Source organism: Rhinolophus hipposideros, assembly GCF_964194185.1.
Source record: "Rhinolophus hipposideros genome assembly, chromosome: 4".
Classification (NCBI taxonomy): domain Eukaryota; kingdom Metazoa; phylum Chordata; class Mammalia; order Chiroptera; family Rhinolophidae; genus Rhinolophus; species Rhinolophus hipposideros.
The window spans coordinates 34,399,474-34,417,761 of record NC_138050.1 but is presented as its reverse complement, the minus strand read 5'-3'; the positions used below and the strand labels follow the sequence as shown (position 1 = coordinate 34,417,761).

At 37.5% G+C, this 18,288-nt stretch overlaps 1 protein-coding gene across 6 annotated transcripts in view; it reads left to right on the top strand.

Moving 5' to 3' along the window:
- Positions 1-4,613, top strand: part of SLC7A2 (solute carrier family 7 member 2) — a 67,951-nt gene extending 63,338 nt beyond the window's left edge. For all 6 annotated transcript variants that reach the window (XM_081045688.1, XM_081045687.1, XM_081045686.1 and 3 more), the window contains one exon: positions 1,396-4,613. In XM_081045688.1, coding sequence (XP_080901814.1) covers positions 1,396-1,592 — 197 coding nt within the window. In that variant the 3' untranslated portion in view covers positions 1,593-4,613. The remainder of the gene's footprint in view (positions 1-1,395) is intronic.
- The last annotated feature ends 13,675 nt before the right edge of the window (positions 4,614-18,288 follow it).

Genomic DNA, 18,288 nt, shown 5'->3' with positions numbered 1-18,288 from the left:
AACCTCTTCAGTTTTCTATGTGAAAATTGAGTTGGGAATTAAGAGTTAAAGTTTGTTGTAACTCAAGCACTGAGCACTGAGTTTTGCTTGTATTTTGGGGGATCTTACACAGTGCCAAGGAATTGGGGGGGTGCCTTGGGTCAAAACTTATCCATCCATCCAGGTTACACTAAACGGTTCTCTTTCTGTCAAGGTGACCATTTCTGGTAAGTGGCTCTATTGCTTCAAGGATAAGCTCCTGACAGGAATCAGCTACCAATTGGCTACTCCCTCAGGGATGTCCCACACAGCCATTCCTTTGGGGTCCTGCCACCTCCCCAGGTGGCTCCAGGAAGCTTAGGCTAAATCCCAGGGCACAAGTCTAGAGAATTCACTCCCCTACCCTGAGTCCAGAAGAATCTCTTTCTAATCTGGTAGTAAGCTTCTCCATACTTTCTGCCTTCCATTGCTTCTTTCTTCAAATTGTAACTCACTATGATTTAATGTACTTGATCTTGGTTAAGAACGTGAACTACAGAGCCAGTCTCTGTGTATTTGAATCCCCCTCTGCCATTTATTAGCTGGGTGACCTAGGCCAAGTTACCTCCCTGGTTTCGTGCCTCAGTTTCTTTGTAAAATGTTGACTATGGTCCCTTTATTTGAGGGAGGGCCAGATCTTGAGGACAGGAGAGGAAATAGAATCATTCCTAATAACTGGACATGCCAAAACACTGGTTGGTAGTCTACTTCCCATTATTCTGAAAGGGGGAAATTATAATGCATTTCATATCAACCCAAAACTCTCAACCAATTTTTTAAAATATTGCTAAAACCCAACAAAATGCCTATGTATACCTATGTATAAGTAATAAACTATTTTGTGAGGATACTTGAAACATTTCCTTCTAATCTCTGCTAGCATGGCTGTTAATAAACAGTTGCTTTGTATACACAGTTATCAGGCCTCGCCTGGTGGTAGTAACATGTGTAAGACACACCCACGTGCCCCTTGTTTACACAGGGCATGCTTCCCGACGTATCTGACAGTGATTCTGATCATCCACTGCTTGTATTTGGGATGTAATTTAAGATTTTGCCCCACATGTCCTTTTGTTTAAAGTGTAGTATTAAGTTTTGATAACACAAATATACTTTTTTTCTACATGAATATCTGAAAAACACTTATTGAGAGAAACACACATTCTATAAATGTTGGGTTTTGAAAATGAAGTGCATTCTACCTGGAAAATATTAATCAAGGACCTTCTGTGGGGTATCCTGTACTTGCCTTCTGTTCTTCTAAAATAGCACAGAAAGAGAAGGCAAAAAGCCCTGTTATGTTCCGTATTAAATTTTCCATGTTGAAACAGTCATTTTATGACACATCTAACACGTTGATATTTTGTTATCTAAAAGGTTTTCTGATTTACTTCACTTATGGCATCAGACACAGCCTGGAGGGCAATTCAAGGGATGAAGACGATGACGAAGATGCATATTCAGATGACATTAATACAGCGACGGAAGAAAAATCTGCCATTCAAGAAAATGACGATCACGAAAGAAACCTCAGTTTACCTTTCATATTCCATGAAAAGACAAGCGAATGCTAACGCTTGTAGGAGCAGAGCTGGTCCACAGTCTTAACATATATCCTACATGGAGTAAACCCTGACAGATGGCATCATCAGGCTAGGTTGTCATGGGTTTGCTGAAGACATAGTTCACCCTAATTTATACTTAACTCACCTGGACAGCACCTCCTCAGATGGTGAATTATGTACCTGGAGAAACCTGAGCTCTCTCCTCAGTGATGAATAGCCCCAAAATATTGTGTGTGTGTGTGTGTGTGTGTGTGTGTGCATGCGCATGTGTGTGTTGAGGAATACAAATGTTAAAAGTTGTTGGTGTTTCACTATTACATTTTCTCAGTGTTGTCATTAATTGGTGGCACATACTGCACATACTGAAATGGAGGTATTCACTGAATCCAAACGTGTTTTGTATGTGCCTGGTATGGTTAGGGAAATAACTGTTGCTTTTCCTAATTAGACTTCATTAATGGCAATTTAGAACGTGCACAAATGCTCAAGTACCCATGTTGGTGTCTGTCCTTGGTCAGGAGAAGGAGGGGATAAGAAACGAACCTTTTGCTGTAACTTAAAAATGCCAGCTGTGGGATTTGTACAGATTTTTCTACTATGAGGTATGCCAATTAGCTAAAACTTTAGCCAATAGGAATGTTTGCCTCTGCCATCCTACACAGGGCAGGAGTGGTATTCTGCGGCACCAGATGGCACCCCTTTGAACAGCTCTCTTCTCTGAGAGCAGTGGTCAGTAACTCTGAGGCCTTTACCGCTGTAAATGATATGCCCCCTTCAGCCCAGTCAGGGGCTTGAGAGAGGTAGTGTGATCTACTTGAGACCCTTTATGCTAGAAAGTGAAGGTGATCCCCATGGCCAGAAAACTAGCATAACTGGCAATGATGAGGATATGTTTGAAAATCAGAGTTAGACATGCGTTTGGATGAGTAGATAACAAACATCCTTGTTTTAAAAGTCACTTACGTAAGCCGTTAGACTTTCCCAGATCACACAATTGGTGGAATGATTCATACTTTTTTTCATTATTTAATAACTAATCACAGTTCAGTTTTTTTAACCTGTCAGACACAGAATTCACTCCTTTGTTTCTATTTGCATTTTGTCTTGTCCTAGAGATTTCCTACAGTAGCAGATGTCTACTACATGCAAAAGAGGAAAAAATAAATTTCCCTGTTCTGATTTTAAAGTGCCTATTCATATATTAGAGGGCATATGGCTCAATTTGAGGGGTTCAGGACAAATTTGCCTCTGATGTTTCTTTTGGAAACATTTAAGGATATTTTTCCTTCCCCATCCCATAACAGTTTAGTGCTTTTTATTTCATTTATTTCTATAAGGGCCACATTAAATTATTAATACAAGCTCCAGTATTCTCAATAACCCATCTTATTAATACAAGCTCCAGTATTCTCAATAACCCATCCAAAAAATAAAATAGTTTTGTTAAATACATGATTATTTAAAACTTTAAGCTAAAAAAATTAACCAAGTTGAGTTAAAACACAGTAACCTTCATTGAGTAAATGATTTGTTTTTATATTTAAGATTCTCTAATTACTATATTTTACTTTATGGGATTGTCTAATAGTGGACTATTTATCTGCAGTGTTTTTTACTTCTCATGAATTATTTCTCTTACAAATTTTAAATGGTCCGCTAGATGAGGCTACAGTCTGAAACACACACACACACACACACACACACACACACACACACACACACACACACATTACATTCCCAGGATAAACATTATCAAGCACATCAGTTGATCAGCTAAATCCAAAGGCAAGGAAAACATTTCCGACAGCTCTTCCAGAAGATCAGTTATTTTGTCGATACCATTAAAAAGCAAGTTGTGATTGTTTATCTAATCAGGAATTTATTGTGATTAAATATCAAATAAACAGATAGAAAGCCTGGGTTTTTGGCTGCTAGTGCCCTCGCATCCCTGATATAGAACTCAGTACTGACATTCCACAATTTCCAGGGTGTAAACGGTAAAATCTGATGCCAGAATTTTCTTTCAAGTTGCATGTTTCGTTGGAGAGGAAAAGTTGGATAGACAAGGGGTGAAGTATTTTTATAAGGACTGTAGGCATACTCATAAATCTTTGTTATCATAGCCATACCCTGATAACCCCTTTTATTCCATAATTAACCTAGAATAGGCCCTTCACACAGGGAACATGAGGAATTTCATATATGAATATTTAAATCTTTTACTGTAACGCAATCAAGAAGTGTGTTTAGAATGTGATAGGCAGCTAAAACTATTACGCCCACTGTGTTCAATTAGAAGAATTTAGTTCAGAATTATTTTTCCACATTGAAACACTTTGCTAGCACAAATATCTATGAAAACATGCTTTGTCAGTGACTGCTTTTGTTCTGTGAAGACTCAAATGTGTGTCCGTATGTATGTGTGAGTGTATATAAATTATATATATATGTGTGTATATGTATGTGTGTGTATTTCAGATGTCAGTGTATCAGTCAGTTGGGTTTATTATGGGCTTTCAATACCATTGTGTGGATTTAAAATAAAAACAACTGATGTAGAGAAAGAATACTGTTTTATATTGATAGGTATGCTTTTACAAAATTCTTAGGTTTTAAAGTATTTTGAAATACACAGTGATTTTATATGTATAATATTTTCTATGGATAGATTCTTTTAAAAAGCTATATTTATAATGTTTCTAATATAAAATCACTAAACTCTAGTACATTATAACAGGTGCTTTATAATCTGAAATGGAGTGGGCATAGGGGACATTAGGGTATTTCTGTTTACTTGTTTCTGTGGCACCTTTTCTGACACCTCTGTCTTGGTCTGTGTTTATTAGGAAAAGCCAGTACTACCAGCTCTGTTACCACGTCCCTGTTTCTACATTTGAATTTATAACCTTTTGAATAAAATGTTGTTTTTACTTTCTTAGGATTATCAAAATGTTTTGTATAGATTTGACTAGTAATCAATCACGTTTATATAAAGTTGTCTCTAGAAATTAAAAAGTACATATACATATACATAGTCTCTTTATTGTGTTTGTGTAAAAGCAGCTTAAATTACTTTCCTTTTTTATACTAGGAAATATGTTCTCTTAGTATTTTCAGTGAGAAACTTCTTATAATAGCACCTTTATTTTAAACTCTTAAAAAAAGAAGATAATTTGATAACCATATAAAGGCCATCCCTACCTTACATTTAACAAGGTAGCTATGCAAATTCAAGTGTAAAAACTATGAGAACACTTATATTAGAGCTTTTGATATATACTGAAATACAGATTATTACACATTAATAATAACATTTTCCCAAAAGATGAACATCAAGAAAACTAAGATTGAAACATTATTTGGGATATATGCATTAAAAAAAATTAATGTTGATATACATAAAACTTTACTCTTACCAACCATAGTTGATGGAAAATATCCGTTGCAGAATTAGCTTCCCTTAAGAGACAAGAGCTTCTCTTAATTTTTCTGAATAATGTTTTTTTAAAAAAACTGTTTAATTTTAAATATTAGCCAAAATCGTTTCTAAGTCCTAGGAATTGTCAGGCAGTTGTCAAAATATTTTTAATTAGAATCTATATTTACCAAATTATTTTCTAAACTTATTTGAATGCATAGCACGGAGAATAAGGAAAAGCAATCCCCCTCTTGTACTGAGAATGCCAGAGAGAACAGATCAGTCTTATATTATTTCCTCTTAAATCAGGGCATATTCCAAGATTACAAACCACATAATAAAAGTTATGCCAAGATTCCAACTCCCCTCCCTGTGACGTTGCTCACAATGTTCTCTGCCTGATTTCCCCTGATGTGCTTCAAGTGACTGTTAGTTAACACCAAAAATACAATTTTCACAGAATTGTAAAGGATTGGGCTGTACATCATGGAGTATTAAAATTCACGTGATTAAAGTGATTTTTTGGGGTGGTGGTGGTAACTTTTATTTGGCTAGGGCCAAAATAGTGACTTCTCCATGCATTTACAACTTACATTCTCCAACATGTCCTAAAATATCAAGGGAAAAAGTATCAAAATTCATGTAGTAATAATACCAGCACAGTCATTTTTTAACATACATTTGAAAATAAGGTTGCTTTGTTGTTTAGCTGAGATTCTTATTTTCCTTCTTGTATAATTATGTTTAAACATTTTTAAATGGCTTTCTGGTTTCTGGATTTTGAGAAGACTTTCCTGTTATTATTGTGGTGGTTAGTTTGGTTTTGGGTTTTTGTAACATTCATTGTTATTTATATGTACACAGTTTAGTCTTACTGATTTCAAATGCATTTTGGTATGGCTCAACCCAGTTGGCAACCCTCTTTGCTGGAAAAACTATACTTAGCTTTTCCCTTGATATTTGCCTGAAGCCACTGCCACAATTGCAGGCCTTGAGCCTTCACTGACCGGTGGGACCCCATGAGGATCATAAACCAGGACCTTGGGCTGATTCCAGGGCCAGGCAGCCTACACAGTGTGAGCATCTGTAGCTACCCTTGCTGGGTGAGGTCTTGGGATGACAGGGTAAACTAAAAGACTTCACACAAAAATAAGGGAGTTGGGGCCCTTAATAGCAGTTCCGAATATCCCATGAGTACGCGTACATCAAGGTAAATGATAAAGACCAAGGAATCTCTAGGACTCATGGACGGGATGGCTGCTTCCTGGAACTGGCACCATAGGACCTGACTCACTGCAGCCCTGTACCACCACTGACAGCCTTGGGGTGGAAAGTGCATGGGTCAGCTTCAGTTGGTAAACAACCTTGAATTTCCAACAGAGCAGCTTTCTCTGGCCCATGTCTGATTGAGAGGCTCCTCATCTTAGGTGTCCAGAAGGAGTTCCCAGTTGTTTTATTGCTTTATTTTGTTATCAATGTACTTAATGGAAACTGTTGATAGGCCCCAAAACCCTAGAGAAATTCTATGTCTGTAAAAACTAACAGATAACATTGGCCTTCTGCGAAATGTAAAGATTTTTTGTTGAGTAGGTAATTTTAAATTTAAATGCTCTTAATGATAATCAGTGTTCCTTTTTCCTTATCATGTTGGATTATTTTTTAGAATTTGTAATAAATAAAAACTAATACTGCTTTACCACTGTAAAATATGCTTTCTAATGTGACCCTGTATTTTTAAAATAAATTTTAATACAACTTATAATAAAGTGTCTGACTATATATCACATATACCAATAGTATACATTTCACACTTATCTAATTTAAACTATTTTATTTGAGAAACTTTAAAGTTCAGAAATATAGTACAACCTAAATTGAAACAATTATGTTGTTAAGAATACTCACCTGGAAGCTCAAGCCTGCTGTGTAAATAACCAAGTCCTACAAGATAAAAGAGATGTTTTCAAATATCCTCAGTCCTCGTGGCACTCCAAAAAACATCAGTTGCTCCTGAAGTATGCCACCCCAGGACCACACGTATTAAATCCTACCACTTCAGCTGCCACTATTTTTTTAATTAGTTTATTGGGTGACAATGGGTAGTAAAGGTACATAGGTTTCAATGTGTAATTCTGTAATACCTCATCTATATATCACATTGTGTGTTCACCATCCAGAGTCACTTCTCCTTCCATCACCATATATTGGATCCCATTTACCCTCATCTACCACCCCCTCCCCCTTTACCTCTGGTAACCACTAAACTATTGTCTGCCACTTAATGAACCAATCACTTTGATATTGCTTTTATCTGTAAGAAGCTCTTCAATGTCCTCCCAACCAAATCATGGCTTTTAATAATTGGTGATCAGTTGTGTGTAACTAACAGAAATTTGTTATAGTATAGTGAGTAAATATTTACCAACTTCAACCCTCTTTGAAGTCGGAGGGAGGAGTCAAAAAGCTTTCTGACATGGCTCAAATTATTTAAAATTGCAAATCTCTTGAATTAGTTTGTTTAATTTTGAAACATCTGTGTATTTACTTAATTCCTATTGATTTTAGTAAATTGGAAGGATCACCATGTTGAATGAAAAAAACTTTCACATCAACCCAAGGTCGGCAGAAGAAAGGAAATAACAAAAATCAGAGCAGAACTAAATGAAATAGAGAACAAAAAGACAATAGAAAAAATTAATGTGACAAAAAGCTGGTTCTTTGAAAAGATTAACAAAATCGACAAACCCTTGGCCAGACTCACTAAGATAAAAAGAGAGAAGACACTAATTAACAAAATCAGAAATGAAAAAGGGGAAGTTATCACGGACACCACAGAAATACAAAGGATCATCCAAGAATACTATGGAGGACTATATGCCATCAAATTCAATAACCTAGAAGAAATGGACAAGTTCTTAGAAACATGTAGCCTTCCAAGACTGAACCATGAAGAACTGGAAAATCTAAACAGACCGATCACCAGTAAAGAAATTGAATCAGTCATCCAAAGCCTTCCCAAAAGCAAAAGTTTGGGACCAGATGGCTTCACTAGTGAATTCTACCAAACCTTCAAACAGGATCTAATACCAATCCTGCTCAAACTCTTCCAAAAAATTGAAGAAGAGACAGTACTCCCTCACTCATTTTATGAGGCCAACATTACCCTGATACCAAAACCTGGTAAGGACAACACAAAAAAAGAAAACTACAGACCTATATCTCTGATGAATACTGATGCAAAAATCCTAAACAAAATTCTAGCAAATCGAATACAACAATGCATTAAAAAGATTATTCATCACAACCAAGTGGGGTTCATCCCCGGGGCACAAGGATGGTTCAACATCCGCAAATCCATCAATGTGATACATCACATAAACAAAATAAAGGACAAAAATCATATGATTATATCAATTGATGCAGAAAAAGCATTTGACAAGATACAACATCCATTTATGATGAAAACACTTAATAAAATAGGTATAGAAGGAAAATACCTTAACATAATAAAGGCCATATATGACAAGTCTTCAGCTAATCTCATAATTAATGGTAAAAAACTGAAGCCCTTTGCTCTACGTTCAGGAACACAACAGGGCTGTCCCCTATCACCTCTACTTTTCAACACAGTGTTGGAAGTCCTTGCCAGAGTAATCAGGCAAGAGAAAGAAATAAAAGGAATCCAAACTGGGAATGAAGAAATTAAATTATCACTCTTTGCAGATGACATGATGCTATATATAGAAAACCCTAAAGACTCCACCAAAAAGCTATTAGAAACAATCAATAAATACAGTAAAGTTGCTGGCTACAAAATCAACGTACAAAAGTCCATTGCATTCCTATATACTAACAATGAAATCTCAGAAAAAGAAATACAAAAAACAATTCCCTTTGCAATTACAGCAAAAAGAATAAAATACCTAGGAATAAACTTAACCAAGGATGTGAAGGATTTATATGCTGAAAACTATAAGACATTTTTGAAAGAAATTGAAGAAGACACAAAGAAATGGAAAGACATTCCGTGCTCATGGATTGGAAGAATCAACATAGTTAAAATGGCCATATTACCCAAAGCCATATACAGATTTAATGCAATCCCCATAAAATCCCAATGGCATTTTTTAAAGAACTAGAACAAAAAATCATCAGATTTGTTTGGAACCACAAAAGACCCCGAATAGCCAAAGCAATCTTAAAAAAAAAAGAACAATACTGGAGGTATCACACTCCCTGACTTTAGCTTGTACTACAGGGCTACAATAATCAAAACAGCATGGTATTGGCAGAAAAACAGACACATAGATCAATGTAATAGAACTGAGAACCCAGAAATAAAACCACATAAATATGGACAGATAATTTTTGACAAAGAAGCTAAAAATATACAATGGAGGAAAGTCAGCCTCTTCAATAAATGGTGCTGGGAGAATTGGATAGCCAGGTGCAAAAGAATGAAACTGGACTGTTATCTATCACCATGTACCAAAATTAATTCAAAATGGATCAAAGACTTAAGCATAAGACCTGATACAATAAATGGCATAGAAGAAAACATAGGTACTAAACTTATGGACCTTACGTACAAAGAGCATTTCATGAATTTGACTCCAAATTCAAGGGAAGTAAAAGCTAAAATAAACGAATGGGACTGTATGAAACTTAAAAGCTTCTGCACAGCAAAAGAAACCATTGACAAAATAAAGAGGCAACCAACTGAATGGGAGAAGATTTTTGCAAACAGTGCCTCCGATAAGGGTCTAATATCCAAAATATACAAGGAACTCATGAAACTCATCAACAAAAACACAAACAACCCAATTGAAAAATGGGCAGAGGACCTGAAGAGACATTTCTCCAAAGAGGACATACAAATGGCAAATAGACATATGAAAAAATGCTCAACATCACTAATCATCAGAGAAATGCAAATAAAAACTACAATGAGATATCACCTCACCCCTGTCAGAATGGCTATCATCAACAAGACAAATAGTAACAAGTGTTGGAGAGGCTGTGGAGAAAAAGGAACCCTCATACACTGTTGGTGGGAATGCAGACTGGTGCAGCCGCTATGGAAGGCAGTGTGGAGGTTCCTCAAAAAATTACGAATAGAATTACCATATGACCTAGCAATCCCTCTCCTGGGTATTTACCCAAAAAATTTGAAAACATTTATACATAAAGACACGTGTGCTCCAATGTTCATTGAAGCTTTGTTTACGGTGACCAAGACAGGGAAACAACCAAAATGTCCTTCGATAGATGAATGGATAAAGAAGTTGTGGTATATCTACACAATGGAATACTATTTGGTGGTAAGAAAAGATGATATAGGAACATTTGTGACAACAAGGATGGATCTTGAGAGTATAATCTAAGTGAAATAAGTCAGACAGAAAAAGCAGAGAACCCTATGATTTCACTGATATGTGGTATATAAACCAAAACAACAAAAGAACAAGATAAACAAATGAGAAACAAAAACTCATAGACACAGACAATCAATAGTTTAGTGGTTACCAGAGGGTAAGGGGGTTGGGGGGAGGGAGATGAGGGTATCAAATATATGGTGATGGAAGGAGAACTGACTCTGGGTGGTGAACACACAATGGGATTTATAGACGATGTAATACAGAATTGTACACCTGAAATCTATGTAATTTCACTAACAATTGTCACCCCAATAGAAAAAAAAAAGGAGGATCATAAAAAAAAAAAAAACATTCACATCGACTTAGCCAGCATTGAAAACCCAGCTAAAACAGCAAAATATTTGCTAAGTAGAAGCCTAAGAACTACTTTATCTAATTATTGGCTTGATTAGGATTGTTACTAGGCTTAGAAACCCCACCTCTGCTCTGGTACCATGGGAGCATGTGAAGGAAGTGATCCCCAGGAGCTGTGTCTAGGCTGTGGGTCCAGGCAGGAACCCCTGGACAAAGGATACCCTCTCCTTGGTGTTCTTTAAAGAAGGCCACAGATAGGTTTCCTTTTCAGGCTAAGGGCTCAAGGTCCATGGAGTGATGATGATTGTGTTCACAAGTCCCCATCTGGTAGAAATCAGACTTAAAAGGCCATTGGTCTTGGAACTAAAACATTGACTTAAATTGGCACCAAGTAATAGATAGAAGATGTTGTTCAAAAAGTGAGCATTTAGAACAAATAAGCAGGAGAAAACAAATAGTCAGCTGAGGTAAGAAAGAGGGACACCATTAAGTAAAGTAAAAGCAAAGGAAGTCTCGAGAGGATGGATGTTTTAAGTCATTTACATTTAGCTTAGAGTTGTGCCTCTTCCCCAAGTCATTTAGAGGCTCTTGTAACTAACAGACAGATAATACATCTTTACAGTATGCTATATCCTGGAGCTAGGGAAGTCGTTTCTTGTGCCCCATCTATTTTAAGTAGATGAAGTTCTGGGGATCCTTGCCTTACCCTGTGATGTCCCTTGGTGAGTGGCTCTGGCAGCATCAAACATGTCTGGCATTTCTATTGGAATGAAATTTTCAGTGATATATTTTAAACCACTATAGTTATCTTCTGCTAAAACCTTGAAACATTAACTTAAAAAATATCTTGGTTGTATTTCTATAGTTAATGAAGACTAGTTAGAGAGGTGAAATGTCCTAATTTGGGGGGTGGGGAAGGGATGCCCAAAATCCAATTTTATTTATTTATTTATTTATTTATTTATTTATTTATTTTATTTTATTTTATTTTATTTTATTTTATTTTTTATTTTATTTTATTTTATTTTATTTTTTGGCTCACCTAACAAATTCCTGATGCTATTCAACACTTTGAAGGAGTGGGGAGAAGGCAGAAGAAACAGAAGAGAAGAAAGATTTCTCAGGACAGAGTCGTCACAGAAAACTACCATTAATTAAGATTTATAATGAAAATAATATATAAAATAATTCACAAATAAGGAAATCATAATGGAAGCACTGAAATTTCACTCTAGCCTTTGGTAACCTGAAGGGATTGCTGATGCTGCTTCTTAGCGTCTATCAGATACACATTATATACCAACTTGTGCTTCTAAAGAAAATTGAAAGGGATATGCTTTTCATAGACCTAAGTCTATGCATGCAGCCTGCTCCCACCCCTGGATCACAGGCACTTCTCTCACTCTTTCATTTCCTGATTTTTGCTTCTCCCTTCTGCTACTCTCCTCTCCAACTCTTCATTTGCCAAGCCAAAGCTAGGGGCTGCTGGCCTTGCTCTTCAGAGAAATGGCCAGATAATGCACGATTGCTCAGATAATCTGTGTAACAGTGTTTCGGACACTGTTTTTAAATGGCTGCTGTTCCTGTGCTTTCAGCCTCCTTTCTTCTGTCATCAGGAAAGAGCTGATGGTTCAGGGGAGGCTTGGACCCTGATTTGTTCCATCTCTGGGCCACGCTGTGCTTCATGGATTACAAACACTGAACCTAATGTAAGAGTAAAGTGAAGTGAGCAGACAGAAAACAGCTAGTAAAGAAAAAGTGGGTGTTACAGGTAATGTGATCATCTATCTAAAACCCAAGACATCAACTAAAAACTATGTGGACTAATGAGAGGGTCCATTAAGGTGACCAGATACAAACATAGAAAATTTAATCATACCTTAGGAAACCAGGATTCAAGTTGTATTTGACTTCGAGCTGTAAGATAGTCCTTATTTTAATTGGCCAATATTATAGCAATTGTTGGAGAAACAATGGAAAATATCAATGCAAACAGAAATTCTAATAATAACATTCTTTCTCACCCTAGAGACGAAGCAAATGGGTTTTTTAGTGAAATAGAACCCATAAAAAAATATAACTTTGGCAGTTTTATTTTTTAAATTCAGAGTCATTTTTAAGTTTTCTCTTTCAAGGGTAATAAGCCTTGTGATTAAGCAGCTACGGGTTTTGGAAAGCCCTGGTATTTTTTGTACCCCTTGCTGTCATCTTAACAGACTATATTTGTTCCTTACGGCTGCCATAATGAAACATCTCTGACTGCATGGCCTGAACAACAGGAATGTTTTCTCACAGCTCTGGAAACTGCGAGTCCGAGATTAAGGTGTCAGCAGGGTTGGAGTCTTCTAAGGCCTCTCTCCTTGGCTTGTAAATGGTTGACTTCTTGAATCTTCACACGGTCTTCCCTCTGTGCCTGTGTCTGCGTCCAACTGTCTTCTTCTCACAAGGATACCAGTCAGACTGGATTAGGGCCCACTCCAATGCCTTCACATTAACTTGGTTTTCTCTGTAAAGACCCTAGCTTCAAATATGGTCACATTCGGAAGTACTTGAGGTTAGGACTCCATCATTAAAATGTTGGGGGTGGGTAGATGGGGGTTAGATACAATTCAGTGCATAACACAGACCTACCTTAGGATAAGTTTAGGTTCGTAAACTTACCTAAAGTGTATGCGATATGGAAGAGTATTAGGAAGTAAAATTCCAAAATTATTTTCTATGTATCACTTAACCAATTTGAAAATGTAATGGGGGAAATTTCATTCATAATAGCAAAACAAATTTAAGCAAACAAAAATAAGAAATAAGCCTAACAAGTAACTAGCAAGACTTACGTGGAAAAAAATATGTAACTGTAAAAATAACTATATATGTTTAACTATATAACTACACACACATATGTATACGTACACACACACACACACACACACACACACACACTTATTTAGGCAGCCGAAATTTAGCTAAAGTGTATATGACAGAAAAACAGGCTTGGGAATGCAGAAGTCCAAAACTGTTGTCCTAATACCAGAATCAACCAATTATAAAATATAATAGGGACATAAAAGTAGACTTAAGTAGAAAATATATATTATAACATGCTTGATTGGGAAGACTCAATATTGTAAATACATCCATTCTTTACCCAAACATAAATCCAATGCAATAATAACCAAGACACAATAAGGTTTTCATGGAAATTAAAAAGCTGATTCCAAAATTCATCTGGATGTGAAAATGTACAATGATGATTAACAGGAGAAGAATGATGGGGGCATCCTTGCCCAAACAAATAGCAAAGATAGTATAAATCAGTACCAGTGCAGTGTGATATTTCTATAGGTAGAGATAAAGAGATCAACAGAATGAAATAGATCAGAAACAGATTCATGTACATATGAAACTTAATACACACTAAAAGTCAATTTAAAAAGATAGAAAAAGAATGAATCATTTAACAAGTGATAGTATAACACTGACCATCTATCTGGACACACCAAAAATTAGATTTATATATACCTATATATCTGTATCTCTCTCTCTCTCTCTCTCTCTCTCTATATATATATATATATATATATATATATATATAGATGATTATAGATGATATATATATAGAGAGAGAGAGTTTTAAAGACTAAACATGAACAACAAAATTATAGAAGTTTTAAGTGAAAATACAAAATTGTTTGATAATTTGAGGCAGAGAAGGCCTACCTAAGGAGATATAAAACCCGGAAGCCATGAAGGAAGTTACTGAAAAATATAATTGCTTAAACATTTGTTGTAATTGCTTGAAGAAAATCAGCATTAGCAAAACTAAAACAGAAGAAAAGGATCAGAGAAAATGTCAGCAATAGGTATAACACCCAAGCATTTACTAGCCAGAATATATGAAGATTCTACTATTATAAGACAGTAATAAAAGAAAAACTCAATTTTTAAAAATAGGCAAATAGAAATAGCTAATAAAAACATGCTTAAGAAGCTCATCCTCAATAGTAACAAAAACAATGGGAATTGAAAGAACATAATGAGATTCCCCCCAATGTTGTAAAGATTAAATAGAATAATCACATCCAGTACTGGTGGGGCTGTGAAGAAATGGGTAGGCCCAGCTGCTCCCAAAGAAATAGAATTGGCTATAAATAGGAACAGCTTTGTTGAATTGGCTTCATTTACCAAAAATATTAAATAGCATGGCCTTTGGCTGAGTAATTTCACTTCTGGGTATCCATTTTATAGAAATACTCATGGGCATAAAGATATTTTGATAAGGATAGTTATTGCAGTATTATATGTAAAAGAGTTTTTTAAACAACCATAAACAGGAGAAAAAATAAACAATGGTGTGTCTTTACTATGAAATACTTTATAAATAGTAGGAAGTGGCAAGAAGCATAAAAATATTTTTTTATTATTTTTATCATTTCCTGTCCTGTATAATTCTGTAGGGGTTTAACATATTTTAAAATGGATTAATCGAGTAATTTTTTTCTAAGGTGGTTCTTTTTAAAATATGGAAACACAGGTGGAGCAACTGAGTGCAGCTCTTCATTAAAGTCAAATCTCTTCACAAGTGGTGTCATTTAGCTTCTCTATTTCTTGTAAACAACCAGCAGGGGCTTGTGGGGTAAGCTAGTTGTTGAGTGATCCTGGGCTGTCCTTGTGTCTGAGGCTCTCAGAGATTGTAAACTTTGTGCTGGTCTGAAGCTTTTAAGAATTCATGAAAACGGTAGCTGTTTTCTTCTAAGGGCTGCTTTTATAACAGCCGCCTACTTCTCTGGACTCCTGCAAAAGGTAGAAGAGATTGTGTGTTCCCACTCTCCATGGAATGGTGTGGCGTGGAATTCCGTTCGTCTGCTTTGCTTGCCTTGGGATATTAACACAAGCCCCCAGGTAAGTCACAAAGTACGCTCCGCAAGTCTTCTGGGTTTAAGGGCAAGTTGGTGGCCTCACCAGCATATGGGTCAGGCGGGTCCTGTTTGAGAGCTTTCGTTTGCAGGGATTTCAACAGCTCATGTTAACCAATAGAATGAGGGGTTAGACTCACACACTTGGGAGTCAGACAAAATCTGGATTATGATTTACTTTTTGAGTTTGCCTTTGGGCATCCTCATCCATAAAATGAAGGCGATACTAATAATACAGCCTAATGCCTAGGCTTCTGGATAGGATCAACGAGAAACACTCGTGAAGTGTCTCAAACTACCTGGAAAACAGCAAGTTCCTAATAATTATCATTTTCCAGAAAATGGTGGTAAACTGCAAAATTTAATAAGACACACTTCCTGACTGTGAATTCACAGCGTAGTGTAGGAGAAAGAAGCATAACCAGATTCACAGTTAAATTCTGCATGTTGTAAGTGCTATGATAGAAATATTCACACCAGAGAAGCAGCTCAGCTGGGGGGAGGCGAGGTCTGAGCTAAGTTTTGTAGGATGAGTTAGGTCAGGGATTGGGGTGTGGCGAGAGGGCATGCAGGTGGTAAAATGGAGGAGGGGACTTTTGGGGACAGAGGGAGCAGCAGGAACAGTGGCCCACAGGGTGGTTGGGTGGATGGGTGATAGGAATGTACTGTTTGCATGGAGGGCAGAAGAGAGAGTGGCTACCAACAGAGAAAGCTGGAGAAAGCAGTGGGGGCCATGATCTCTGGAGTCTGAGCCTTGCTGGAGAGGCTTTGAAGGGTTTAAATTGTGTTAAATTTTTGTAGAGTTGTCTTTGAAGACAGATCTAATTGCTAAGGAAAGAGTGGATTGAGGTACAAGATGGAGGGGCAGAGAGACCAATTAGGTGGCTGTAGCCACATCCCCGTGAGAGAAGATAACAGCTTGAGCCCAGGCAGTGAGGTGAGGGATGATGCATGGTCCGCAGGTAGACCAGGCAGGACCTGGTGACTATGTGGAGTGAGGGAGAGGCAGTGTAGACTGGACTCTAGGCTCCAACACAGTGAGCGTGAAGTTATAAACTTCATGGGGTCTGAATGAAAAGGGATCTCAGTAGGGACCAGCCCAGGCCATTTAGTCACTCCTGTGTGCTCCCAGAGTTTTTGCACAGAATGCTCCCCAGAAGGTGATATTTCACATTATAGTAGTTTAAATTCTTATCTCCAGGCCAGTGTCTACTCTTTAAAAGTAGGAATGATGTCTTAACTTTCATATTTATAATAGCAAACACAGTAAACATCTGTTGAAATTCATCTAGTTCTCTCCCTTTACCAAGGAGAAACCCCAAATCTAGGAAGCTTAAGATTGAGAGCTAGTGGCAGTGATGGGACCTGAACTTTGGTCTCCGGTACTCTCAGGCAGTTGTTCTCTCCACTGCAATGCAAGGAAAGGAAAAACTAAAGCCAGAGCTGGAGGTGGAAGGTAGAATCCTTGGTTCCTCTGGCATGAAATGACTGGTAAGCACCAGTTTCTCATGAACTGAAGATCTTCCCTTGGGTGTTGAGGGAGAAGTCCCCTTCCTATTTTTTCAAATTAAACTATCTTTAGCAGTAATAATGTGTGAATGAAATGGGCTGTGAGGGAGGCCCTCTTTGCCACTTGGGGGAATTCATTGACATGTGCACACCTGTAGGTTGTTTGATCTTATGAGTTTGCAAGCTCAGAAACCTGTGATGGCCCTCTGCAGAGAGGCACATGGATACCTAAATTCTTGCCCCACCACAGCCCCACCTTCCACAGCCCCAGACTATTGGTTCAGTCTTATTTCCGACTTTCCTCCCCCGGTGAATCTGCCCTTCCAATCTGGCCAGCCAGAGTTACTAGGCCAGTTCTTATTTTGTGCCTTAGCCCATTCTCTCCTGACCAGTGGCCTGCCAACCAACCTAGAGGATGCATTCCTCCATTTTCCCCTCTCCCTCCTTTGCTTTCCAAATTCAAGCCCCACCCTTCTATGATTTCCCATCTCTCCAACCTGCACTCACCTCTGTATTTCTCTAGTATTAATAACATATAGTGCACAATTAAGCAGTATTTTTATATCTTGGGTTGCAATGCTTTTTCATTTTAATCACCTCAGCATGCTTCATGAACCGTCTAGGGGAAGAATTTGCTAGAAATGGGGAGCATCCTGGGAGAAAATAGATGCTACATTTAGAAGAAGCCAAGAGCATTGATTTTTGACTCAGAAGTGTGTGTGTGTGTGTGTGTGTGTGTGTGTGTGTGTGTGTGTTGGGGGGCAGAACGGAGCAGGTACCGTTTACTTGGATCTGTTCTCAGGCACGGTCCCCAGGAACACCCCAGGGTAATGGTTTTGAGAGTGAGTGCAAGTGATAGACCAGGGAATGAACAGAAATACTTAGGGGGGCAGGAAGTGCTGCTGACATTTGGACAACTATGGTTAATTGTGACCCCATCAGTACCCACAGAATTACACTAGGCCTTCTTGAAGTTGGTCAACTTGGGGAAACCCAGAGTTGGAGAAATTGGAGGAGTGACTGTTGTAGTTCACATTTCGCCCTTAGCCCTTCATCTCCGCTCAGGAAAAAGCGCTGTGCATCACGGCTCCGCCAGGGGGCAGGAGAGATCACATTACACGTACAGAGAATTG